At 39.9% G+C, this 26,459-nt stretch overlaps 1 protein-coding gene across 1 annotated transcript; it reads right to left on the reverse strand.

Annotated features, from left to right (window-relative positions):
• Positions 1–19,311: 19,311 nt before the first annotated feature.
• Positions 19,312–20,169, reverse strand: LOC123594425 (40S ribosomal protein SA-like). The gene is made up of 2 exons (XM_045471183.1): positions 20,038–20,169; positions 19,312–19,836 (listed from the first exon to the last, which is right to left on the reverse strand). The coding sequence occupies exons 1-2, from the start codon at positions 20,167–20,169 to the stop codon at positions 19,312–19,314; spliced, it is 657 nt and encodes a 218-aa protein (XP_045327139.1).
• Positions 20,170–26,459: the final 6,290 nt, after the last annotated feature.

A 26,459-nucleotide genomic window follows, 5' to 3' on the forward strand; every position in this document is an offset into this window, starting at 1 on the left:
AAGCACATATCAGGCACTCGATAATGATTTAATGAGCTAATGAAATTGTTATTAGGCTTTTATCCTCATGCTCCAATTCTCTTTTCTAAGCAAGTTCATTCTTTATTTCTTGACTAAACAACCCCAGTTTTATCAAATGTCACTAATATGACGTTGTTCAGTCCTCAACAACCATTCTAATTGCTTTCCCCTGACATTCTTTAGCTTGTTACTGTCACCTTAAAGTATGAGAAAGGAACCACACACTTTCAGGATGATTTGGAGGTAGAAGAAATGGCCCGGAGCATATATTCTGGTTTTCAGATACATTCATTCCAGCCATCCCTATCGTCTACCTTTCAGTTTGTCAAGTGTTGATGCTGAAACAGAAATTAGAGTTTGTTAATTCCAACCTCTTCTCCATGGCTTAGGAAAGTGAGATGATTGATTGTGTGCCCCAGGTTACAAAGTTAGTAAACAGTCGAATCGACCTGTGCCCCTCAACTAGTGATGTTATCGATTTCCTAGGGAATATTTGGAAAAGTTTGTCAGGATGTTTACTGGCATTTAGTAGGTGAAAGCCAGCAATGCTAAAATCTGACATCCAGGAAGGATTGCCCCATGCAAAACGTCAATAGAACTTCCAGTGAGAAACACTCAGGTGTCCTGACTCCTACCTACATGCAGCATTATTCAAAATGATAAACCTGGGAACTCTGGTAGATTGAGTTACTAAGCCAAATTCTTCCTCACACTCCATACCTTCACCCTTTTTCATGTAACTTTGCAATCCCTCCACAGAAAGGGTCCTATACATCCCAGGTCCTTAAGTTTGGACTTGGCCATATAACTTGTTTTGGTCAATGGGACATGTGTAGACATAATACAAAGCAGGTATTTGAATTTTGGTAACAAAATTTGTTGTGTTCTCAGCCATCCTAGAGTAGGTGATGTACAGATGTGAAAGAAATACATATTTACTAGTATATACCACTGTGGTTTTCTAATTCCATAACAATAGATGATTGATAAAAAATTGACAAGCATCTAGTAATTTAAACAGTTTCCTAATGTATGTTACATGATAGTAGCCTCCTAAGTTGATCTCAGGGTTGGCAGAAGTGGGGAATGGCATGATCAAAGAACTTTAGAAAAGACTGAGTAATTTTTCCTATAACACATTTAAGTAATAAGTTCTGGGGCGGCTGGATGGCTCAATCAGTTGAGCCTCTGACTCTTGAATTTTGGCTCAGGTCATGATCCCAGGGTCATGGGATCAAGCCCTGAATTGGGCTCATGCTGAAAGTGAGGGCTACTTGGGATTCTCTCTCTCTCTCTCTCTCTGTCTCGCTCTCTCTCGCTCTCGCTTTCGCTCTCCCTCTGCCCCTCACCCTTGCTCATGCTCTCTCTCTAAAACTAAGTAAATAAAGTAATAAAGTAATAAGTTCTACTAAAAAAATGCCTTGTAAACTGTGTTTAAAATATTTACTTTAACACAAATCCCATTTTCTGCACATCTATTATCATCCAGATATATTCGAAACTTCTTCACCAGAATTTATTTACTAAGGCACAAAGATGATTTGGAACTTTAAAATGAATTTTCAACCAAATGAGATGAAACAAAAGAGTTTAACAGCCAATTGTTAAGATCGTGCTTATAGTGCAAGCACCCTGGTTGGTTGAAAAAAGAATATGTTCTCATCTCTCTTCTGTATCTTCAACATCTTTCTGCTCACAATCCCTGCACTTTAATATGTAAATACGATCAAGGTTATGTCATCTTTAAAATTTTTTTAATGTTTATTTATCAACGTTAGAGACAGAGAGAGAGGGGGACACAGAATCCTAAGTAGGCTCCAGGCTCCGATCTGTCAGCACAGAGTCCAACGTGGGTGCTTGAACCCACAAACCGCGAGATCATGACCTGAGCCGACATCGGCCTCTTAACCAGCTGAGCCACCCAGGTGCCCCATAGCTATTCTGTCTTTAAAAACAAATCAAAAGAAACCAGACAAAACATCTCTTGATCCTAGTTTTCCTCTTATAATGTATTTGTTTCCTTTTCTCATCAGCCATTTTTTTTTAAATATAATTTACTGTCAAGTTAGCTAACAATACAGAGTGTAAAGTGTGCTCTTGGTTTTGGGGGTAGGTTCCCGTGATTCATCGCTTCCATACAACACCCAGTGCTCTTCCCAACAAGTACCCTCCTCAATGTCTATCACCCATTTTCCCCTCTCCCTAGCCCTCCCTCAGCAACCCTCAGTTTGTTCTCAGTATCCAAGAGTCTCTTATGGTTTGCCTCCCTCCCTTTCTGTAACTTTTTCCCCCTTCCCCATGGTCTTCTGTTAAGTTTCTCAAGATCCACGTATGAGTGAAAACATGATATCTGTGTTTCTCTGACTGACTTATTTCACTTAGCGTAATACCATCCAGTTCCACCCACATCGTTGCATATGGCAGGATTTGATTCTTTCTCATTGCCAAGTAGTATCCCATTGTGTATATAAACCACATTTTCTTTATCCATTTGTCAGTTGATGGACATTTAGGCTCTTTCCATAATCTGTCATCAGCCATACTTCTGAGAGAATAGTCTCTGGTAGTTGTCTGCTTCCCACATAACCTTTCACTCATTTAAAGAAGGTATTATTCACATTTTTAGCAATATATATTGCTCTCAAAAACGTATCATTTTAACCTGTAGAAGTGTATAAAATACAAAACGTGTGGATGCGCGTGCGCGTGCACACGTGTCTTGAAAGGTGGATTCGGAACCAATGTGCTGTCATAGCCTAGAAAATGCTCCTCAAGCTTTCAAATTCTATCAAAGAAGGGAGTTGCATTCTTCCAGAATGACACCTCACTCTCCTCGACACTGCGCAAGAGCCAAGGGACCACCAGAAGAATCAAAGGCTTACGTCTTGTTGAAAAAAAAAAAGAAGGCTAGCTTTCACGGTCATCTGAGGGATCCCACCTGGCAGAAATGCATCAGACAGAGGAATACCCGCTGTGTTGATGGAATGGTAACTTGACCTATTTCTAGTCGCTGTAGCTGGAAGAGAAGTGGGGAGACTTGAGAGCAGAAAGACATTCTCCATGCGTTGTGGCAGAGGGGGGAGAACAGCAGACACTGCAGGGTCAGTCATTTCTTGCTGGTTTACTGCATGTCAGGGAACTGGAATGACGTCACATGCATGATTCTCTGGAAGCTCCACATTCCGAGGAGACAGAAAAGCGTAAAACCCTGTTAAAGGACTGGGTGACATGAAGGAACAATTATATCCCCAGTGATTTCATGAGCTGTATCTTATCCCCTTGCAATAGAGATCAAGGTCATAAAAGATAAAAGAAAGAAAAATAGGAGAGTTCTCAGTGAAAATCTAGTTAGAACTATATAAAATAGTTTCTGAAACTATTTTTAAGCCCTGATTTTTTTTTTTCTTTTTGAAATGCAGTCAATAATCACTACTGGAAACATTATTTATTTTTTGATTTCAAGGAAATGATTTTTATTTTATTATTATTATTTTTTTTTTTTTTAATTTTTTTTTTCAACGTTTATTTATTTTTGGGACAGAGAGAGACAGAGCATGAACGGGGGAGGGGCAGAGAGAGAGGGAGACACAGAATCAGAAGCAGGCTCCAGGCTCTGAGCCATCAGCCCAGAGCCCGACGCGGGGCTCGAACTCACGGACCGCGAGATCGTGACCTGGCTGAAGTCGGACGCTTAACCGACTGCGCCACCCAGGCGCCCCTATTTTATTATTTTTAAAATTTTTCCATTTTGAGAGAGAGAGAGAGGGAGAGAGAGAACATGAGCAGGAGAGGGGCAGAGAGAGAAGGAGATAGAGAATCCCAAGCAGGCTTTGCACTGTCAGCCCACAGCCCGACACAGGGCTCAAACCCACGAACTATGACATCATGACCTGAGCCGAGATCGAGAGTCGGATGCTCGACCAAGTGAACCACCCAGGTGCCCCTAAAGATACGAGATTTAGCTAACATTTAGCACTTGAAAGTTGCTAGGCCTTCTTCCTAAGGAATAGATATGTATTGAGCCTCAAGTAGATATGTATTAAGCCTTATTTAAGCCTCAAAACACCACACAAACCAAAATGCCATATGGAGTGGACACTGTCATTATCATAATCTTTACTTTATAGATAAGAAAACTAAAGCAAAGGAAAGTTAAGGAAAATCCCCAGGGTTACAGAGGTTTTAAGTGACAAAGCTAGGATTTGAATAGCATCAGTTTATACAATAAGAACTATACTGTATTGTTTTATACAAGAGAAAAATGCACAGATGGAATTATAGCAATAATAAAATATATGTTGTATATAGAGATAGTTAACTTTAGAGATTGAAAAGGCTACTAGGCAGGATTGATGAAAACAGGTGCACAACTAGACAAAACCCCTGGTGAAATCCCTTAATTTCAAAGTCAAAGAAAAAATACAAAAAGCTTTCACTCGGGAAGATCGGTTTAATTACAAAGGCAAAGATTCGGACTAGAATCAGGCTTGTCATCACAAAAGGGGAAAACCAGAGCAGTGCTCCTCAAATTATAATGTACACAGCAATGCCTTAAAGGTCTTTTCAAAAAGTGAGTTCTGATTCAGTAGGTCTGGAATAGAGTTATAAAGTCTGCAATTTTACCAGACGTTCAGGTGATGACAAAGCTATCGGTCCACAGACTACCTTAACAGAAGCAAGAAGTTAGGATGCGGTGGGGGGGCGGGGGGGGGTGGGGAATATCAGACTGTTTTGAAAAAGCAATAAAATCTGAGTTTACTATGCCAATCAAGATAGTATTCCCGTGTCAGAAGCAAAAGCAATTATCAGACAGGTATTTTTTTTTAATTTTATTTATTTATTTTGAGAGAGAAAGAGAGAGCATGAGCAGGGGAGGGGTAGAGAGACAGAGGGAGAGAGCAAGTCCCAAGCAGGCTCTGCACTGTCAGCACAAAGCCTGATGCGGGCTCGAACTCATGAGCCGTGAGATCATGACCTGAGCCGAAGTCAGGAGTCAGACCTTAACCAACTGAGCTACCCAGGCACCCGAGACATGCAAGTATTTTAAACATATGATACTGGAAAGAAAAAAAAAGGGAAGAAAAGTGGTGGTAAACAATGCATCTTAGAAAAATTTAAATCTAAACGGAAATTATAAATATGATTGAGAATTTATAATACAATATTAAGTCAGGGTATTGATAAAGAAAATACATACTGTGAGGACATATTTAATAGTAAGTAATAACCTGACTTCTATGTCCAGGTTCGATGTAGAAATTTACGAGACCACCCCCACTGGTAGCCCAACAAAGAGAAAGAATGGAATACACTCTCTCTCCCTGGCTCTCTCTCTTTCTCTTTCCGTGTGTGTGTGTGTGTGTGTGTGTGTGTGTGTGTGTGTATCACACAGAGAGCTAACAAATAAACTAAAAGCGCTAATTTCCAATAAAGGGTAACCCTTTCCTAGGAGAGGACAGATGTGTGTGTGACTGCCACGCTCATAACTTTGGTGGCACTATACGAAGAGGAGGAAATTCACTACAGTTGGGGTAAAGGAGACACCGGCCAATCTTAACAAATGTTTAATGGCTAGCTGGCTGTGGCTTTGAGCAAGAGATAAGAATCCAGAGGAGCTGTGATCACAAAACCGATTTCCACTTACCTGCCTAAGTTTTCCATGGGGCCTTCCTTGAATGCATGGGTGCAGCATGCTGAGAGCTAGACATAGGTTAAGAGGACTGAGAGAGACTCCAATCAAGGTCAATGGGGGTTTTGCTGAGTGCAGCACTAATGGTCCACAGAAGGCTGGTGTCAGAGAAGCAGAGTGGAGAGTTCTCTTAAGGCACAGAGAGCCAAGTTGGATATGAAGATTAAACAACTCCTGATTGTCTTGAAAAGATGGTGACATGAGCTTAAAAACAGGGTATATGTGCCTACATTTCTGAAAGCAGGGAGCTGGGATTAAAGCAAACAATAATGCCCAAGCAATACTGAAGATGAAGTCATAAAATCCTCAAAATATTTTAATTCCGTGGAGAACTGAGTTTGCAACAAATCCCAGACCCAGCTCCGTCACAGCTTAGACGGACTCAAACCACTACCTTATTGTCTCGCACAGGAAGACGTGTGCCCTTTTCTCAGGGTTAGTATAATATAGTTCAGTGTCTACTGTTGTTTTACAAATAGTACCTGCCATTCAATCAAAATAATATGAAAAATGTACAGAAGTGGGAATACATGACTCATAATAAAGAGGGAAATCAATCGATCGTAGGCGACAAATATTCACTAAGATACAGGAATTAACAGAGAAAGATTTTAAGATAAGTATGATAAAGAATGTGGAAGAGTCTAGAGAAAAGGTAACCTACATGTTTGAATAGAGGTGCAATGTACGCAGAAGAACGCAAAATGTATAAAATGATTACGTGGAAGCACTAAAATGAAGAAGAAAGGCTTGGAATTGAAAATTCATTTAGCAGGCTTAATAGAAGAATAGACATGGTGGAATAAATGGTCAGGGACTTCGAAGACAGTCAACAGAAATATATCCAAACTGAAACAAAGAGAAAGAAAACAAAATGCCTGACTGGACATCTGAAAGATGTTGGCAATGCCAAATGGTCTAGCATGCACGTAATGGCAGCTGGACAAAGGAAAGAGAGTAAGAATGGAGGAGGAACAAAACGATTGAAGAGATGACTAAGAATTTTTCATGATTGACAAAACAGCCCACAGATCCAACCAAGATCAATGAGTTTCAAGTTACTCAGAGTTCTCTTGACTGATAGCCTTCAGCTTTCAGCCCTCATCAAAAATGGCCCTTATTGGTGATAACTAACTCTTTCCAAGATCACAGCTTCTTTCTGGGAATCGTGCATCCAATTATTGGTGTCAGTATGGGAATATAATATCTTAGTTCCCTTGCTGCATCACAGGACCAATTTGAAGGTTCATCCCAGTTTGACAGCCCCCAGTGGGATAGGCGAAGGCCTCTGTTGAGATAGCTTTGTATCCCAACTTCTCGGCCAAATCCTATTTCCTTCTCGTCTACAGTTATTAATATGGAGAATATCCCCAATAAAATTTCTTAATGGGAATCTTCATCTAAGAGTCTGCTTCCCAACGAACTGCCTTGCACGTGCAACAGTATGTGTATACATGCATGTGAATTACTGACATGATTATTAATATTGAAAATCAAAACCAACAATGTGTTGTGGGTATATAACATATATAGAACAAAATCTATGAAAAAAATGGATACATGAAATTAAATTGTTTGAAGATTTTTCGTCCGGTAAAAATGTTTACGTCTGGTACTTGAAGATAGATGAAGGTAAATTAAAGATACATATTCTAATTTTTAGAGTAACTGTTGAAAATATCTTAGACCTAAAAAGTCACCAGGAGCAATAAGATTGAGTACTAAGAATATTACGTCAATCCAAAGGAACTGGGAAAGAAGGAACATAATTTAAAAAAGAACACATGAGACAACCACCGAGGCATGTTCTAACCAATAATTACAGTAAATATAAGCAGTCCACTTACCAGGAGGTGATTGTCAGACAGGATAAAAAGACCCAACTCTATGCTGTTTATTTAAAAAAAGTACTGATCATATAAAAAGTCACAGAAAGACTGAAAGTAACATAGAGGGGTGATAAAATGCATGCAGACACTAAGCATAAGAAAACCTGTGTGGCTATGTAATATCAGATAACGTAGAATTAATTCCAGGTGTATTACTAGTGATAAATGTGGAAGTGCCTACCATAAATGCGTAGGCACCTAACAACAGAGCTTCAGACACAATAAACTGAAATAGTCTGAAGGAAAGTGACCAACAGAAAAATCAACAATCATGCTTGGAAACTCCCACAACCCCGTCTTAGAAACTGATGGAACAAATACCCAAAAATTCGGTAATAATAGAGCTTATTTGAACAATACTATCAACAAACATGATCTAAATGACATTCATACAATACAGTATACACCCAATAGCTACAGAAATATATATCCTTTGTTAGTGCACACGAGTGTTCATCAACATAGGTCTTAACGTTAGGCGATAAAACATGTCTCGCTGTATTGCAAATGATCTACCTCAGAGATTATATATTCCCTGGCCACAACATAACTAAATTAGGAATGATTAACAGTAAGCTATCTAGGAAATTACTAAATATTTAGAAATTCAGAAATACATTTCTAAATAAAGGTCAAATGTGAAATTCTGATGGAAATTGGGAACTATTTAGAACTGAATAATAATGAAATAATAATGAAACCAGAACATATCAAAAACTGTGGGAGGCAGGTAAAGTGGCAATAAGGTAGTTTTATCTTAATTTGCTGTTATTTTTAAAAAATTTTTAATGTTTTATTTATTTTTGAGAGAGAGAGAGAGAGACAGAGTGCGAGCAGGGGAGGGGCAGAGAGCAATGGAGACACAGAATCCGAAGCAGGCTCCAAGCTCTGGGCTGTCAGCACAGAGCCCCACACGGAGCTCGAACCCACGAACCTCAAGATCATGACCTGAGCCAAAGTCAGACACTTTACCGACTGAGCCACCCAAGCTCCCCGATAATCTTATCTTTAAATGCACGCATCAGAGAATAAGGATGGTTTAAAAGTAGGGATTTATGCGTCCACCCTTGAAAGTGCAAGAAAGAAAAAAAACAAAAAAACAAGACTCAAACAAAAAGTCACTGTAACACAATAATGAAAGTAAGAGCAATCATTAAGAAGGCAGAAAATGAACCACAGTGCCTTGAAAATCTTTTTCAGATTTATGAACAATTATGAAGAATGTAGAAGAAAGACAATGAGAAAAAACACAGGTAGTAACAACAATGAAGAAGCAAATATCGGGAGATGATTCTTCACGAATCTCTCAGTTTTCTATGAAGTTAGGTCTTCGGTATCCATCTAGGCTCACTCCACATCGCCCCCATGGGACTTGGAGGGGAAGGAGGACTGATCAGTGAGCATAAAGTTCATACCGCCTGCTATGCTATGAGTCATAGATTTTTATAATTTCTTTCCACTTATTTTCTTATGGGCCAAATATACGGAACTATGTCCAAGTACTCTATGATAATAATTCAACAGATTCCAAGAAATACACAATTTTCTCAAAAGACACAATTTAACAAAACACAACAATAAAAAATGGACATTACAGTGTCTCCAATAAAGAAATTGAATTCGAAATAAAAAAGATTTCCGCGATGAAAACTTTTGGCCCGGAAGGCTTCACTCTTTACTCCCATCAACTGTTTAAGGAAAAAATTCATATCAGGTTTATGCAAAAGCTCTCAGAAAATAAAAGAGGAGGGAAAACTTTGTAACTCATTTTATGAGACCAACGTAACCTGGTTGTAAAACCTGATGAGCACATAACAAGTAAAGAATATCCCATATGTGCTCTGATACAAAATCCTAAATGAAATATTAACAAATCAAATACTTCAAAATATGGCAAGAAGGCGCAGTTATTTATGTGTGAGTGCTAAGGAATCCACTAGAAGAACAACAACAACATGACTAGAACCATAATCAATACAAAATTGACTGTGTTTTTACATAATAGCAACAAAAAACTGGGAAATAAAATGTAAAGCCTATGTAAATAACATAAAATGCCAATCACTAGGAATAAACTAATAAGAAGCCAAAATCTTGCTGGGGGTATTAAAAAGAGGTATCACTACCTAAGTTTCACCCATAGAGATTCCAAATTAATCGATCTACGGTAGTGTTTTTTACAAAAACTCCCAGATGAGGAAGTACAAATCAAAACCACAATGAGATACCACCTCACACCGGTCAGAGTGGCTAAAATTAACAACTCAGGCAACAACAGATATTGGCGAGGATGAGGAGAAAGAGGGTCTCTTTTGCACTGCTGGTGGGAATGCAAACTGGTGCAGCCATTCGGGAAAACAGTATGGAGGTTCCTCAAAAAATTAAAACTAGAACTACCCTGCGACCCAGCAATAGCACTACTGGGAATTTATCCACAGGATACAAAAATGCTGGTTCGAAGGGACACATGCGCCCCCATGTTTATAGCAGCGCTATCAGCAATAGCCAAAGTATGGAAAGAGCTCAATGTCCATCAACTGATGAATGGATTATGAAGATGCATATATATACAATGGAATACTACTTGGCAATGAAAGAGAATGGAATCTTTCCATTTGCAACAACAGGGATGGAACGAGCATGTGTTATGCTAAGTGAGATAAGTCAGAGAAAGATAAGCATCATATGATGTCACTCAGAGGTGGAATTTGAGAAACTGAACAGATGACCATAGGAGAAGGGAAGGAAAAAGAAGATAAAAACAGAGAGGGAGGCAAACCAAAAGAGAGTCTTAAATACAGAGAACAAACTGAAGGTTGATAGGGGTGGGGAAAATGGGTGATGGGCATTAAAGAGGGTACCTGTTAGGATGAACACTGGGTGTCATATGTAAGTGATGAAACACTGGGTTCTGCTCTTGAAACCAAAATGACACAGTATGTTAACTAACTTGAGAATAGATAAAACAATAAAAGATAAATAACAAATAAGAAAGCTCCCCAGCTGATTACAGTGTAACCACAGCATTAAGAATAACTGGTCTAATACGGATTTTTAATTTAGCCATGAATGGTGACAGGAGAAATTTTGGAAACTGTGGTAGAAAGCCTGTGATTTCAACTGTCATTCCCCAGAGTGGATGTCTTGTCCACATCTTTATTTTTTTTAATTAATTTATTTAAATTCAAGTTAGTTAACATACAGTGTAGTATTGGTTTCAGGAGTAGAATTTACTGATCCATCACTTACATATGACATCCGGTGCTCATCCCAACAAGTGCCCTCTTTAATGTCAATCACCCATTTAGCCCATCCCCCCACCCCCACACCCGCCAGCAACCCCCAGTTTGTTCTCTGTATTTAAGAGTCTCTTATGGTTTGCCTCCTTCTCTGTTTTCTCCACATCTTTGATTTGAGCTTCATTTCTACAAACCCAAATGCCTGTCACACGCTTCCACCTGTATATTACATTTGCACGTCAAACTCAGAAGTCCAATATTAAATCTATCCCTACCCCACTTTCAACTCTGCTCACTTTTGAGTTTCATTTTTGTCTTTTTGTTTGTTAATGGCAGCAAAAATCAAACTAAGAAATTAGGGAGATAGCCTAAACTTCTAGATCAGTTCTCTAATTCATCTTTGCATTGACCATCTCCGTTCATATCCGACCTGTCAAATACTCCTATCTATTCTAGTAAATATCTTTGAAATCTACCCCCAATGTTTCATTTCCCTAATAACCATGCCATTTTAGTCACTCGTCATCACGAGTGCAACAGGCTCAAAAATGGTCTTCAAGTACCCATATTCTTACAATCTATTCTCTACACTGCCATCAGTAATCTTTTTTTTTTAATTTTTTTAACGTTTATTTATTTTTGAGACAGAGAGAGACAGAGCATGAACGGGGGAGAGGCAGAGAGAGAGGGAGACACAGAATCGGAAGCAGGCTCCAGGCTCTGAGCCATCGGCCCAGAGCCCGACGCGGGGCTCGAACTCACGGACGGTGAGATCGTGACCTGAGCTGAAGTCGGACGCCCAACCGACTGAGCCACCCAGGCGCCCCAGTAATCTTTTTTTGAAATACAAATCTGATTTTACTCTCCTACATAACACCTATTGTCCAAAGTGATGATAAAGACTATTTCTGTCCCCTGAGAAGAAGTCCAAATTACTTAGCATAATGTCCAAAGCCTCTCCATGTCTTGCCTCAGCCTCTTTCTCCGGCTTTGAGCTCCTTCCACTTTGTTCTCCAGCATCCTTAACACAAAGAATGCAGGTGGTACTTTTCCTTTCTACCACCACTGTCCTTGGTACACGCTGCAACCACATTTACTGATAGTGCACATCATAAGATATTTATGCACTTCGGGGCACCGGGGTGGCTCAGTCGGTTAAGCCTCCGACTTCGGCTCAGGTCACGATCTCGCGGTCCGTGAGTTCGAACCCCGCGTCAGGCTCTGTGCGGACAGCTCGGAGCCTGGAGTCTGCTTCGGATTCTGTGTCTCCCTGTCTCTCTCCCCTCCCCTGCTCACACTCTGTCTCTCTCTGTCTCTCAAAAATAAATAAACATTAAAAAAAAGACGTTTATGCATCTGCACACCAGACTTGTCCATTAAACTAACAAGTCATAGGAGCTTAAGAACTGTGACTTTATTATCCAAAGTTTCTACCTCAACACCCGACACATCGTAGGCATTGAAAAGCACTGAGTTTGTTATAACAGACAGCGCTTTCCTACACCTGCCTTATTGGTTTGCTGAAGTTGTATAATCTCAGCTAATACTTTGAGGTCTCATGTTTAAACTGACGTCCTTGTGCTTACTTGACAACATGCCTTTCCTAAAATCTATTAATTCTTTCGGGCAGCTTTTTCTTAACCATCATAAGATCACAAATGAGGATTAGAGAACGCTAGACACTATTTTGTGCCTTGTCATGCAGTGACTCTGGAAATATTTCTCATCCTTTTCTCACATATTCTAATCATTACCCATTCTCTCTTTAAATTATGGGATTGTGAAGCAAGTATGAAGATTATCTTACATTCATTAAATAAAGGGATACTGCAATGTATAATAAGTTTTAAAATCTCATTAAGATTATCATCAAGTGAATGTAATAATGAATTATTTTGATTTCTATTGGCACTTGGTTTGAATTCTTTTTCTTCCATCGGTATGAGTGATTCATCTTTTAATTTTTACCTAGTTTATCTTAATTTCTTTGAAATTATAAATTAAGTGAGGAAAACACAAATTTGCTGAATTTTAGAAATACACAGAAGAAAATTTGAAATTTCTTCTTCCAAACTGTCCCCCAATCTTACTCTCCTCGCCATAGGTAAACTTAAGCATTGCTAACTCTTCTTATTTTTGTAAATGTTTTAACGTTTATTTTTTATTTTTTGCAGAAAGAGAGAGAGAGAGAGAGAGCAGGGGAGGGGCAGAGAGAGAGGGGCACACAGAATCCAAAGCGGGCTCCAGGCTCTGAGCTGTCAGCAGAGTGCCCGACGCGGGGCTCGAACCCACGAACTGCCGAGATCGTGACCTGAGTCGAAGTCGGATGCTTAACAGACTGAGCCACCCAGGCGCCCCACCTCTTTTTAATATCCCTAGCACGATTTTGTAGTTTCACCTTTTCTTTGTTCACCCCATGATTGATGAATAGATCAATTGGTTCAACAGTTATCTACTGAGTACCCAATTAGTGCCACACACCATCCTGGGGACACAGGATGAATCAGAACAAATAAGGTCTTCATGGAGCTCATGGTGTAATGGGAGGGCAATGAGTACACAAGTTATCCATCATCTCTGGTTACATTAATACTCTGAAGAAAATAAACAAAAAGAGGAAATACTGACTGAAGGAAGCCACGTTAGATACGGTGTTAGTCTTGCTCCACTGAGACACCGACACCAAGATGAGTTGAGAAGTACCAGAGGTTTATTGGTTATTGGGCCAAATGTCTGTGATAGAAAATGTAGATCAAGTCCCCGAGAGGCTGAGAGACCCCCAATGGTAAGGACACAGAAGGTGGTATATTTATTAGACTATACATCCTATGCTCTGATCTTTTTCCAATAAAAGTATGCATGATATAAGGCATTCCATGTCAGTTATATAAATCGATTGCTTTCTTTTTTAACCAGCCCTTAATATGCTAAACCAGATTTGATTTACCTATTTTCCATTCTGGGACATATAAGTGAATATATCTTTTCCTTTTCCTCAATACTGCAATGAATATTCTTGTGCCTCGCAGTGAAGAGTGAAAATATTATTCAGAATAGACTTAGAGGTAGAATTGCTGTGCAGGCTTTGTTTTTTTATTTAAAAAAGTTTTTAATGTTTATTTATTTTTGAGAGAGAGGGGCAGGGGAGAGGGGCAGAGAGAGAGGAAGGCACAGAATCCGAAGCAGGCTCCAGTCTCTGAGCTGTCAGGACAGAGCCCGACTCGGGGCTCAAACTCAGGGACCCTGAGACCATGACTTGAGCTGAGATCATGACTTGAGCTAAAGTTGGATGCTTAACTGACTGAGCCACTCAGGCGCCCCCCTGTGTAGGCTTTAAAATTAAATAGGCATTGGGCACCTGAGTGGCTCAGTCGGGACTCTTGATTTCAGCTCAGGTCATTGTCTCACAGTTCCTGACCTCGAACCCCATGTCAGGCTCTGCTCTGTCAGTGCCGAGCCTGCCTGGGATTCTCTCTCTCTCTCTCTCTCTCTTTCCCCCTGCCCAGCTTGTGTACATGCTCTCTCTCTCTCAAAATAAATGAATAAACTTAAAAAAAATTGAATAGTCGTTGACAATTATTCTAAAAGACTGTACTAATAAGAGTGTACTCTTCTAATGAGGAGTGTATGAGATGGAACTTTGACTCATATTTTGCTAATACTGGATATTATCAATCTTTAATTTTTTTTTTCAAACTGAGGGGGAAACAATTGTTTTTAGATGGGTCATATTGAGGAAAGCAGAAACCAATTGTGTTGCATTTAAGGACCATCAGAGCACCTGCCCATCCTTTCTATTGGCCAGATTAGATAAGCAAATATTAGTGTATTCATTTCCTAGGGCCGTCATCACAAATGGCCACAGACTTGGTAGCTTAAAACAACAGAAATCAGAAATCAATTATCTCCCAGTTCTGGAAACCAGAAATCTAAAGTCATGGTGTCGGAAGAGCCACAGTCCCTCTGGCTCTAAGGGAGAATCCGTCCCATGTCTCCTCTGGGATCTGGTGACCGCCAGCATTGCTTGGTATTTCTTGGCTTGTGGATTGCACCAGCCTAATTTCGGATTCCGTGTTCGCATTGCTTTTTTCTCTCCGCGTGTGTCAAAAGTCCCTCTACCCCTCTCTTATAAGGACACCTGTGACTGCACTTAGGGTCCATCCCAATAATCCAAGATAAACTTCTCTTCTCAAGACACTTAAATCAACCCGATATTTTCCCATATAAGGTCATATTGAAAGGTTTTGGGGATTAGGATATTGGCGTATCTTTTGGAAGGCATACAATGCAGCTCACTGTAACTAATGAACTCACATTTCCTCTCCTGTTATGATCACTACATGAAAGGCAGTAGTAGAGGGAGTAGAATTCAGGATTCACCAGATTCCCTGATTGCTAATAAAGTCCGAGTACTGACTTTGGTCATTTCTATTTTCTATTTATTTATTTATTTATTTATTTATTTATTATTTTATTTTTTTTAAAGAGAGAGAGAGACAGCACAAGCGAATGCGGTGGAGAGGCAGAGGGCGGGCGAGAGAGAGAATCTTTTTTTTCATGTTTATTTTTATTTTTGAGTGGAGGAAAGGGCAGCGAGAGAGGAGGGCAGAGGATTAGAAGCTGTCTCCGTGCTGACAGCAGCGAGCCCAAAGCGGGGCTCGAACTCACCAACCAGCTCACCAACCGTGAGATCATGCGCTGAGCCGAAGTCAGACCCTGAACCGACTGAGCCACCCAGGCGCCCCTCTATTTTCTTTTATATAAAATATCTGTTTAAAGCCTCTACCCTTATTCTCCTGAGATGTTAGTCTGCTTTTCACTTTTGTTTATTGGCAAGTTCTATAATTTTTTTATACTGTTTGTTTTTTGAGTTGCATGAGTTCTTTATATATTTTGGATATTAACCTTTTATCTGATATGTGAATTATAAATATTTCTTCCCATTCCTTAGGTGGCCTTTTCATTTTGTTGATAGTTTTCGTGACTGTGCAGAAGCTTTTTACTTTGCCAAGACTGGTGTCAAAGACATTACCCACTATGTTTTCTCTTCTCTAGGAGGTTTATGGCTTTCGATCCTATGTTTTAGTCCTTAATCCATTTTGAGTTGATTTTTGTATATGGTATAAGATAGGGCTCCAGTTTCATTCTTTTGAATATGGCTGTCCAGTTTTCCCAACAATTATTGAAGTGGCTGTCCTTTCCCTATTATGTATTTTTGGCTCTATTGCCATAAATTAACCGACTGTATATCCATGGGTTTGTTTCTGGGCCGTCTATTCTATTCCATTGATCTGATGGAATTAAAAGATAGCTGAACACATTCACCTAAAACATATGCTTTTGGGGCACCTGGGTGGTTCAGTCAGTTAAGCCTCCGACTTCGGCTCAGGTTACGATCTCACGGTTTGTGAGTTCGAGCCCTACGTCAGGCTCTGTGCTGACAGCTCAGAGCCTGGAGCCTGCTTCGGATTCTGTGCCTCCCTCTCTCTCTGCCCCTCCCCCACTCATGTTCTGTCTCTGTCTCCTTCTCTCTCTCTGTCTTTCTCAAAAATTCTTCTTTCTCAAGATTGCTTTTGCTATTTGGGTTTTTTTTTTACGTGTGTGTGGTTCCATACAAATTTTAAGATTTTTTTATTCTATGTCTGTGAAAATTGCCATTGGAATTTGGGTAGGGATTGCAACTGAATCTGTAGAATGCTTTGAGTAGTATGGACATTTTAACACTATGAATTCCTCCAGTCCCTGAGCATGGAATATCTTTCCAATTTTTGTGACCTCTTCAGTTTCTTTCATCAATTTCTTACAGTTTTCAGCATAAGATCCTTCACCTTCTTGGTGGTTTATTATTCATAGGTATCTTGTTATTTTGATGCAATTATAAGGGCGATTCTTAATTTTACTCTCTGATAGTTCATTATTAGTGTATAAAATGCAGCTGACTTTTGTATATTGATTTTGTATCCTGTGACTCAACTGAAGTTATTTGTTTATTCCAGCCATATTTTGGTGGAGTCTTTAATGTTTTCTATGTATAATATTATGCCGTCTGCAAATGGAGACAGATTTAATTCTTCCATTCGTATTTGGGCGCCTTGTATTTCTTTTTTCTTACCAAATTGTTCTGACTAGGACTTCCAGCACTATATGAATGAAAGTGGTAAGAGTGGACATACTTATTTGTCCTTGATCTTAGAAGAAAAGCTTTCAGCTTTTCACCATTGAGTCTGATGTTAGCTGTGGGTTTGTCATACACGGGCTTTATTGAAGTACATTCCCTCCATATCCACTTTGTTGAGAGCTTTTATCGTGAATGGATGTTGAATTTTGTTGCATACATTTTCTGCATCTATTAAGACAGTCACATGATATTTATCCTTCACTTGATTAATGTAGTGTATCACATGATTTGCAGATGTCGAACCATCTTGCATTTCTGGAATAAATCCCATCGAATTATCCTTTTAATCTATTATTGAACTCAGTTTGCTAATATTTTGTTGAGGATTTTTGCATCCATGTTCTTTAGGTATATTGGCCTGTAGTTTCCTTTTCTTGTAGTGTCCTTGTCTGAGTTTTATTTATTTAATTTTTTATTTTTTTTTTCAACGTTTATTTATTTTTGGGACAGAGAGAGACAGAGCATGAACGGGGGAGGGGCAGAGAGAGAGGGAGACACAGAATTGGAAACAGGCTCCAGGCTCTGAGCCATCAGCCCAGAGCCCGACGCGGGGCTCGAACTCACGGACCGCAAGATCGTGACCTGGCTGAAGTCGGACGCTTAACCGACTGCGCCACCCAGGCGCCCCTTTGTCTGAGTTTTAATATCAGGGTAATGCTTGCCTCATATGATGAATATAGAAGTGTTCCCTTATGCTTCATTAAGTATTCAATCATTAAAACTTTTTAGAGAAGTATGAAAATCGTCCCTTTTTTATGCATAAAATGGAACTTAGGGCAATTAAATAGCTTACCTAAGATCAGACCCAAGCATGGGTCTCTTTATAGACTCTATTCTGTTCCACTGAATATTTTCATTTTAAATATTCTGTCCCTTAAAATATTAGTTTCCAAATCACTGAAATTTAGGAACAAAGAAAATCTCTTAAATAATAAAAGTAGACCATGCAAAGCATTTACTCCAATGGTAAAGGAAAACAGTGAGCTATATTTTAATACAAATACAATATAGACAGGGGCGCCTGGGTGGCTCAGTCGGTTAAGCGTCCGACTTCGGCTCAGGTCATGATCTCACAGTCTGTGAGTTCGAGCCCCGTGTCGGGCCCTGTGCTGACAGCTCAGAGCCCGGAGCCTGTTTCCGATTCTGTGTCTCCCTCTCTCTCTGCCCCTCCCCCGCTCATGCTCTGTCTCTCTCTGTCTCAAAAAGAAATAAACATTAAAAAAAAATTTAAAAAAACAAATATAATATAGACAATACATCTAGGGGTGAAAGTAGGGTTTGGGTATGAGGCTTGAGGGAAGTACAGGATAGTACACTGTTAAGCACATAAGAAGCCGAACAGACGACTCATAATGTTAATCGCATCTTTCTAATTAAGCTCATGTATAGCCCTGTAAATGTCCCATTAGGCACGCTTTCACTTAGAGGAAAAAATAAAACAGCAAAAATTATTTCCTACATAGAACGCGTACAACGCAAAACCACCTGCGCCAACAGACGTACACATTTAAACCCGCACACCTAAACAAAGAAAATTAGGTTTTTTTCAGATGGTGTATTCGAATGAAAGCAGCTCGTCAGGCCCAGTCATATATTGTGATACCTCAAGCAATAATCAGGTAAACAGAAGTACATAATTCATGATAATGGTCACATCAATCTGATTTTAGTTAGGAGGGGGATGGCTTTGTTTTTGGCCGCTTTCATCTTTTTGGTGGGGGGACTGAAAATAATGGATGTTGCAATAGATATTTGAATGTCAGAATCCACAGCCATCCTGTATGATATAAGCAACACAGTATGAGACCATCTGGGCTTACTGCAAACTGGCTAGGCATGCGCGAGCCTCTGAAGCCTACTTCCAACGCACCCTGGTTGGCCTGTTTCAAAGCGCTTCGTTTGCCAATATTTTGGAGCAGGTGCAAAGCCATTCTGGAGTTTCCTGCTGAGGTTTATGCAAATGGCTGGCTTAACTGGACTGTGGGCTCAGATTTCCTACTGCCTGAGTACTGAGACCTAGGCATGATTTGGCATATATTTCCCCCTCGACTAAATTTATTCTCTTTCTACACTTTCTTTCAGCTCTTTTGTCCAAACGGTCCCCTGTTATTATCTAGTGCAGTGTTTCTCAAATGAAAGAGGTGGGAGTATGATCACAGTTAACAGTGGTCAATTGAAAGACTGTACAGACCAAGGCGTAAGGAGTCACAGTTGTGTGAAAGAATTGTTTTGTGAGCGACTGTTTATTTTCCGTCATCGTTATTTCCATTTTGTTCGCCCTTGTGGGAGAGCCGCTTAAGACCACTCAGCGGTTGTTCGTACCCATTCAGTGGCCTGAGCAGTGGGAGCTGCAGACCAGCCTTCGGCGGCAGGCCGAGGGCTCCAGTCTTCAGTCGGGATCTGCTGAATAAGCACAGAGGGCACCCGCACACCCTCAGACCCGTCTGTGACTTCAGGTTGGGTAGCGATGAACTCAGGAGTTGGAGCCATCCATTCACCCTGAAATTCTTCCTTGGTCACAGCCTTTTCGGCAGCAGCCTTCTCTTCCTTTTTCCGTCCCCTCAGGATCTTTCTAGAAGTCGAGATCAGGCATGACCTCCCCTGCGGGCTCACGGGAAACGGTGTCACCCATGCACAGAACTTCCCAGGCCAGCAGCCACCACATCGGACGCACTGAACAAGCTCCCTTGCTGTTGCAATGGATGGCAATGGAGGAGTGTTGGTGGGCAGCTTACCATAAGACGCCTCTGTGAGAGGCTGGTGGTCAGCCCCAGGACCAGTAAACTCCAGAGGTTTTGGCTCCCAGAAGGCTGCCTGGATCTGGTTTAGTGAAGGTTCCAGAAGTGAAGTTACCAGCAGTAGTAGAGGCTCCAATCGTAGCAGCAAACTTCAGCACACCTTGCTGGCTAGTATTCCTGGATGGTAGGACACTGACATCAGCTGGGTTTTCAATGACAACAGTGGCTCGAGGTGCTGGCAGAAGCTTCTCCCGGGTTCTCTTCAGATTTATGATGCAGATACCATCACTTCTCTTTTGTAGACGTATTGTGCCAATTTGACGTCAAGGTTGGCACCACCCGCGTGGGTTGCTGCTGCAAGGAATTTGAGGACATCATCCTCCTTCATTTGCAGGACGTCAAGGGCTCTGGCCATTGTGAAAGTTCCCCTTTAACTTACGACGGGAACGCAAAACAACGCCATACGGACCCCTCCCTGGGTAGCATGGAAAGGTAAAATAGTTTTTGATCCAAGAGTCACTTGGATGATTCTAGGTAGATCACTTGACTTCTCTGGGCTCTTCTGCCTACCTTGTGGATCTTGCATAAGAATCAACTGAGGCACCATATGAGAATACATTAAGATACACAAAACATTTTGCCACTCTATTAGGTGAGCAGGAGAGAGAATGTGAGCAAGATTATTAGAAGGGGAAGTGGCCCCCACCTTGAGTTTCCCCTTCCTACCTCAGTTAACTTGTTTGGGTGATGAAATAAAGGATATGAAAATGGGCTTTTAGCAGACAGTGTTGGTTTCTTACCCAGTCATTTCCTTCCACATCCCAGGCAAAAGAAGCAGAAAGTATAAAGACTCTAAAGTAGAACACAGTGAATGGCAGTATAGATGCGTGAGGGGAGTAGATCCGGACAGAAGAATAGGGATGGGCCATACCATATAGGATCTTATGGGCTGTGCTTTAGCACAGCAGACACTGTAGGTTGCCTGCCCCAAATCCACCCTCGCTTCCTTTCTTTATTGTCAATAGGGTTCCAACTTTTATACCCTGATGACATGACCTACTTCTCTCCCCAGCCCCAACAATTAAAGTTTCGTTAGTCCAAGATAATCACAGTCATTGCCCCATGGCAAAAAAAAATTTGATAAAGTTGACCGATTCAAAATTAAGGATTTCTAGATCCTATAAACAAAATCAAAAGATAGCTGAACACAGTCACCTAAAACATGTGCTTTTGGGGCGCCTGGGTGGCTCAGTCAGTTAAGCCTCCGACTTCGGCTCAGGTCATGATCTCACGGTTTGTGAATTTGAGCCCTACGTCGGGCTCTGTGCTGACAGCTCAGAGCCTGGAGCCTGCTTCGGATTCTGTGTCTCCCTCTCTCTCTGCCCCTCCCCAACTGCGCTCTGTCTCTCTTTCAAAAATAAACATTAAAAAATTGAAATCTCAGTTATTGAGTAACGGTTTTACTTTCTAATGTTTTTCAGAAAAGGATATGATGTGACAGAAATGGAGAGACACAGTCCTAGGAGTGTTACCCCTGCTACTCACTGCTATGACCTTTGCCTTGTAGCCTCCCTTCCCTAGGTCTGTTTCATCATATTGAACAGAAAGAGTTTATACTAAAGCAGGAGTATCTTCCCCCAAACCTCTCCCTCCACCCTGGCCAAAGTTAATCCTAACACCAAGGATGAGGATAGGCATGTATATTTCTTTTTTTTTTTAATTTTTTTAATGTTTATTTCTTTTTGAGACAGAGAGAGACAGAGCATGAATGGGGGAGGGTCAGAGAGAGAGGGAGACACAGAATCCGAAGCAGGCTCCAGGCTCTGAGCTGTCAGCCCGACGCGGGGCTTGAACTCAGGGACCATGAGATCATGACCTGAGCCGAAGTCGGACGCTTAACGGACTGAGCCACCCAGGCGCCCCTAGGCATGTATATTTCTTAAAGATCCTCAGATAAGATTGATGTGCAGTGGGGTCCTGGAGCCATTACACAAGAGGATCCAGGTTGAACAATATTCAACCTTCCAAAATGCTCTGAAATGTGTCATTCTATCTTTCCTGGTGTCCGTGTGTTATACAGCAGTTCACGGGTGGTGGAAGGAATGTGGGAAAATCTTCAGATGAAACCACAGCCTATTGTACAGTCCAGTCAGGAAGCTTAAAGATTTATTTGAGCGACAGTGTATTTAAAGATCAGCAAAATGCCTAAAGCACAGTCAGCCACTTGAACCCGCGAAATTGCTGCCTCTTTATTCCCCTCTTTTATTTGGCCTGAGTGTGTGTGCGGTGAAGGGCAGATTAGCTATCAACCTCCATAAATTATACTATCTCCATTAAAGTCTCACTGTCTGTGAGTTCGAGCCCCACATCGAGCTGTGCCGACAGCTCAGAGCCTGGAGCCTGCTTCGGATTCTGTGTCTCCCTCGCTCTCTGCCCCTCCCCCACTCGTGCTCTGTCTCTCTTGCTCTCAAAAATAAACATTAAAAAATTTTTTTTAATGTGAGAATGTGTCCTATAGGATATCTAAGGTTATACCTTTGTGTAGTTATCACGTTAATTACATTGTGACAGCGTACATAATTACACAACATTACCTTAATCATTTTGCAGACACTTCTTTTTCGGAACCAAATTAAGCAGTTTATTCAGGGGACACAAAGAATTACAAGAATCGCATTTCAGAAGCGCGCAGTAGATCATAAGGTTGACAGTGATAACTTGGTCCCAAAGAAATAAGTAAAGTTGAGTTGAAGAAACCCTGTTTGTTTTTTTTCGAGTCAGAAAGCAATTCCAAAGAACTCCTAGACTATGTTTGGTTATTATTCAAACTTCATAGGTAATGTAATTTAGCTTGGATAATGTCAATTACTGGGAATAACAGCGCTCTCCGTGTTGGCTCTATTTGTGAATTTCCTGTGCAGCATGAAGTAAATCACATTGTCAGTTCTCACCCTGATTCTTTTCCCAAAGCAAAAAACAAACAGCAGTATGTAAGGAGCGTTTTACAGTAATTTGGTATTAGGTGATATTAGGATAGGAGAGAGATAAAGACTTCAGAATATTAAAAATAAACTTTACCCCTTGAATGACAACAGTTTGCAAAAAAAAAAAAAAAAACTACAGTTATTTGATGGTACATATGATAAATTTATCAATTGTTTTTTATTTGTCAGATAAGGTACAGGCATACCTCAGAATTATTGCGGGTTCAGTTCCAGACCACTGCAATCATACAAATATTGCAATAAAGCAAGTCAAATGACTTTTTTGTCTCCTAGTGCATATAAAAGTTATGTTTCAGCTATACTATAGTCTATTAAGTATGCAATAGCATTGAGTCTAAAAACCAATGCACAGATGTTAATTTTAAAAATACTTTGTTGCTAAAAAATGCCAACCGTCATCTGAGCTTTAAGCAAGTCGTGATGACTGGTCACAGATCACCATAACAAATACAATACTAATGAAAAAATTTGAAATATTATGAGAATTACCGAAATGTGACAGAGACACAGAACGAGCAAATGCTGTTGGAAAAATGATGCCGATAGACTTCATATGTGGGGTAGGGTTCCCACGATAATGTGGGGTTCCCACGAACCTTCAATATGTTGAAAACACAGTATCTGCAAAGCGCAGTAAAGTGAGATATGCCTGCATTTATAAAGTAGAAGCAGCCAATGGCTGAAGAAAATAGGACATATTGTTCCTAAAAGGAACAGGCTTCTTAGTCATACTTTGCCCAGAACTTATTCTTTTCTTTTTTATTTTAGAGAGAGAGCACACGCAATTGGGGGAAAGGGGCAGAGAGGGAGAGAGAGATGGGGGTTGAAGAGAGAAAATCCCAAACCCGATGTGGGGCTCCATTCCACAACCCTGGAATCATGACCTCAGCTGAAATCAAGAGTTGGACGCTCACCCGATTGAGCCACTCAGATGCCTCTAGAAGTTATTATTTTCTAATAAAAAAAAAATCATGGCGAGAAAATTGCGAGAGAAAAAAATTATTTATATAAGATAAAATTGTTATTTACAATACTTTGTGATCTGATGAGTAAAGGAGATCTTAAGGAAGTTCCTTAGGTTGCTAAGCGGAATGATGATTGTGAAAATGTAAGATAAGGGAAGCTGAGCGAAACCTAAATGGCTAGGCGTAACAAGAGGAAAACAAATAAATTATTAATAAAACACGGTGTTAAATATGACTGTTCCCAAGGGTTCAGAGTTTCAGCAAAGGCTTGAAAGTTAAGAGAACAAGAAAATAGGGGCTAAGTTAGCCTCACATGCTCAAGTAAGATGGTACACCAAAACATGCTAAGATATGGTGAAATGGTTTTATCACTAAAATTGGCCTGCCAACAGAAAGCACCCATTGCCGAGTTATATAAGGGAGGGCCAAATAACCATTGTTGAAAAAGACGGAGGGCACGTAAGGTTTGACTTAATAAGCCTGTGGTACAGAGCAGGGAGAGACATGGGGAAAGTAAACAGAGAGCTGCAGCTCCACCAGTGACGGGGCAGAGGTACACATTTACCATAAGACAGTTATGGGTCTTGTGGGAGTAAACAAAGCTGCGTTGTCTTGAAATGGATTCTGCTCAAGAGGATTGCCAGCTTGGTTGGTGACCCCAAAATAGATATTGCATCAGACACTAGGGTCCGGATGAAACACAGTCATAAAGAACCAGGGAGGAAATGTATCGTCCATAACTTGAAACCATCTTAAGAGCACCTCAGTGGAGCAATCCATCAAGAACCAACGAATGTGGCTCAACGCAAGAAAGAATTAACACTTGAAAGGTAGGCACATACAAGGGGTACCCAGAGAGTACAAAGGCACTGGGTCATGTCCCATTTTCAGTAATGGCAGCGTTAGCTCATAGAGGACTGACACTACCATCGGGAACAAATATGAGCTCTGGAATATGAACATTTAATGACCAAAAGGACATTAAATGAGATCTACTTTTTTTCTGCTTCAAGTTTTCTTACTGAGGCAAAATACACGTAACGAAATTAGCCATATACACCATGTAAGAAGAACATGTCAGTGACAGCAAATGCACAATGTTGTGCAACCATAACCACTATCTAGTTCCAGAACATTTTCATCACCCCAAAAGGAAGCCCCTTACCCATTAAGTAGTCGTTCTCCATTTCCCAATCCCTCCCAATCCCTTGGCTACTACAAATCTCTTTTCTTTTTCTTTTTTTTTTTTTTTTAAGAATTTGCCTTTACTGGGTATTTCATATAAATGGGTTCCTATGCCGCCTTTGTGTCTAGCTTCTTTTACTCACACAGTATGTTCATGGTTCTTCTATGTTATAACATGTATCAGAATTTTATTCCTTATTCCTTTTATGATATTCTATTTTATGAACATACTATGTTTTATTCTTCCATTCATCCGTTGTTGGACATTTAGGTTGTTTCCACCTTTTACCTATTACAAATAGTGTAACTAACATTTTGTGCAAATATTAATTTGAGCATCTGCTCTCAATTCTACTGAGTATATACTTAGGAGTGTGTAATGGGCCATATGATAATTTTGTTAGATTTTTAAGGAACCACCAAACTTTTTCACAGTAACTATGCCATTTTGTATTTCTACCACCAATATATGATGGTCAATTGCTCTAGCTCCTCATCAATACTTGTTATTTTCTGTGATTTTGATTATACCTATTCTAGTGGGTATGAAATGGTATATCACTGTGGTTTTGATTTGCATTTCCCTAATGACTAATAATGTTGAGCATTTTTTCATATGCTTGTTATCCATTGTATATCTTCTTTGGGGAAATATCTATTCATGTCCTTTGCTCATTTTAAATTGCCTTTTTGTTGTCAAGTTGCTTATATATGTATTACTACATATATATATATATACATATATATACATGTATATATATGTAGTATAACATACATATATATGTAGTATAATAGTGTAGTATAATAGTATAATGTAGTATTTATAATGTAATATATGTAGTAATATATATACTTATACATTTACTATATAAATGTAATATATATATATATATATACACACACACATATACATTTACTCTCTTGAACGTGTCATTTGATGCATAAAAGGTTTAATTTTGATGTAGTCTAATGCATCTATTTTTTTTTTTCTTTTGTTGCTTGTCGGTTTGGAATCACATCTAAGGAAACATTGTCAAATCCAAGGTCAAGAAGATTTATCCCTATGTTTTCTTGCAAGAAGTATATAGTTTTAATGCTTACATTTAGATATTTGATCCACGTTCAGTTAGTTCTGTATAAGATGTGAAGTAAGTTTTAAAAGTCTTTCGAATGTGTGTCCTTCTAGCTGTTCCAGCACTGTTTGTTGAAGGGACCATTCTTCCCCCCTTGAATGGTCTTGGCACCCTCATTGAAAGTCAATTGCTTATGGATGTATGGATTTATTTGGGGATTTTCAATTCTATTTCATTGGTCGATAGGTCTGTCCTTATGCTAGTACCACACTGGTTTAATTACTGTAGCTTTGTTGTGTATTTTGAAATCAGGACATGTGAGTCATCCAACTTTGTTCTTTTCAAGATTAATTTAGTTAGCTGGGGTCCCTTGTAATTCCATATGAATTTCAGGATCAGGCTATCTATTTCTGTAAAACATTATCTGCATTTCGTAGGGATTACAATGACTCTATAAGTTATTTGGGGAAGAATTGT

This window comes from Leopardus geoffroyi, chromosome X, assembly GCF_018350155.1.
Source record: "Leopardus geoffroyi isolate Oge1 chromosome X, O.geoffroyi_Oge1_pat1.0, whole genome shotgun sequence".
NCBI lineage: Eukaryota > Metazoa > Chordata > Mammalia > Carnivora > Felidae > Leopardus > Leopardus geoffroyi.

What these genes read in the sequence shown, in the direction of transcription:
- LOC123594425 (XM_045471183.1), bottom strand. Translation starts at nt 20,169, where the DNA reads ATGGCCAGAGCCCTTGACGTCCTGCAAATGAAGGAGGATGATGTCCTC. An exon ending in TCTACAAAAGAGAAGTGATG is followed by an intron (nt 19,837 to 20,037) that starts GTATCTGCATCA and finishes TCACTAAACCAG; the next exon opens with ATCCAGGCAGCCTTCTGGGA.